This window comes from Orycteropus afer, unplaced genomic scaffold, assembly GCF_000298275.1.
Source record: "Orycteropus afer afer isolate SDZICR_OR568_19922 unplaced genomic scaffold, OryAfe1.0 scaffold01309, whole genome shotgun sequence".
Lineage (NCBI taxonomy): Eukaryota > Metazoa > Chordata > Mammalia > Tubulidentata > Orycteropodidae > Orycteropus > Orycteropus afer.
This window is the reverse complement of record NW_006922896.1, coordinates 157,169-157,824: the sequence shown is the minus strand read 5'-3', so window position 1 is coordinate 157,824 and position 656 is coordinate 157,169. Positions and strand designations below refer to the sequence as shown.

Genomic DNA, 656 nt, shown 5'->3' with positions numbered 1-656 from the left:
CACCCTCACAGAGGAAGAAGCAGTGGAGGGTCTCCAGAGGAATTCCCGTCCAGGAAGAGGAAACCACAGTCTAACAGAAACCCAACCTCCCCCTCCCCCTGCACCTGCCCTGGATGGGCCCCTGAGCAGTGTGATCCTGAGCACCCCCTGCAGCCCAGCTCTCTCTTGGCCTCCCTGGAGGGAGGTTTGTGTCCGGGATCCCAGTGACTTCTCCTCACTGTGTCTCCCGCACAGTAATAGATGGCCGTGTCTTTGTCAGTCACGGAGTTCAGCTTTAAACCAACTTGGCTCTTGGAGGTGTCCCTGGTGATGCTGAGTCGGGATGCCAATGCCGGGTTATAATTTGTTCTTCCATTACTCCGTATTGCACCAACCCACTCCAGCCCTTTTCCAGGAGCCTGCCTGGCCCAGTGCACACTATGGCTGGTTAAAGAGAATCCAGAAGCTGTGCAGGTAAGAGACAGGGTCTGTGAGGGCTGCACCAGTCCTGGGCCCACCTCCTGCAGCTGCACCTGGGAAAGGACACCTGGGGACAAGGAGAACCACAGTGAGTCATGTGCTCAGAGGCAGCACCCCCAGCCCTTCCTGTCTGCATCCCTTCAACACTCACCTGAGGGAGCTGCCACCATCAAGAGGAAAACCAACATGTGCTTCAT

General features: G+C 56.9%; 1 gene segment (V, D, J or C); it reads right to left on the bottom strand.

The window, feature by feature from the left end:
- Nucleotides 1–218: 218 nt before the first annotated feature.
- On the bottom strand, nt 219–656 carry LOC103213125 (the record flags this gene model as incomplete). The annotated part of the segment is given in 2 exon segments: nt 219–526; nt 611–656. Coding segments are annotated over 2 exon segments (354 nt in total), but the record flags the coding sequence as incomplete, so codon positions are not given.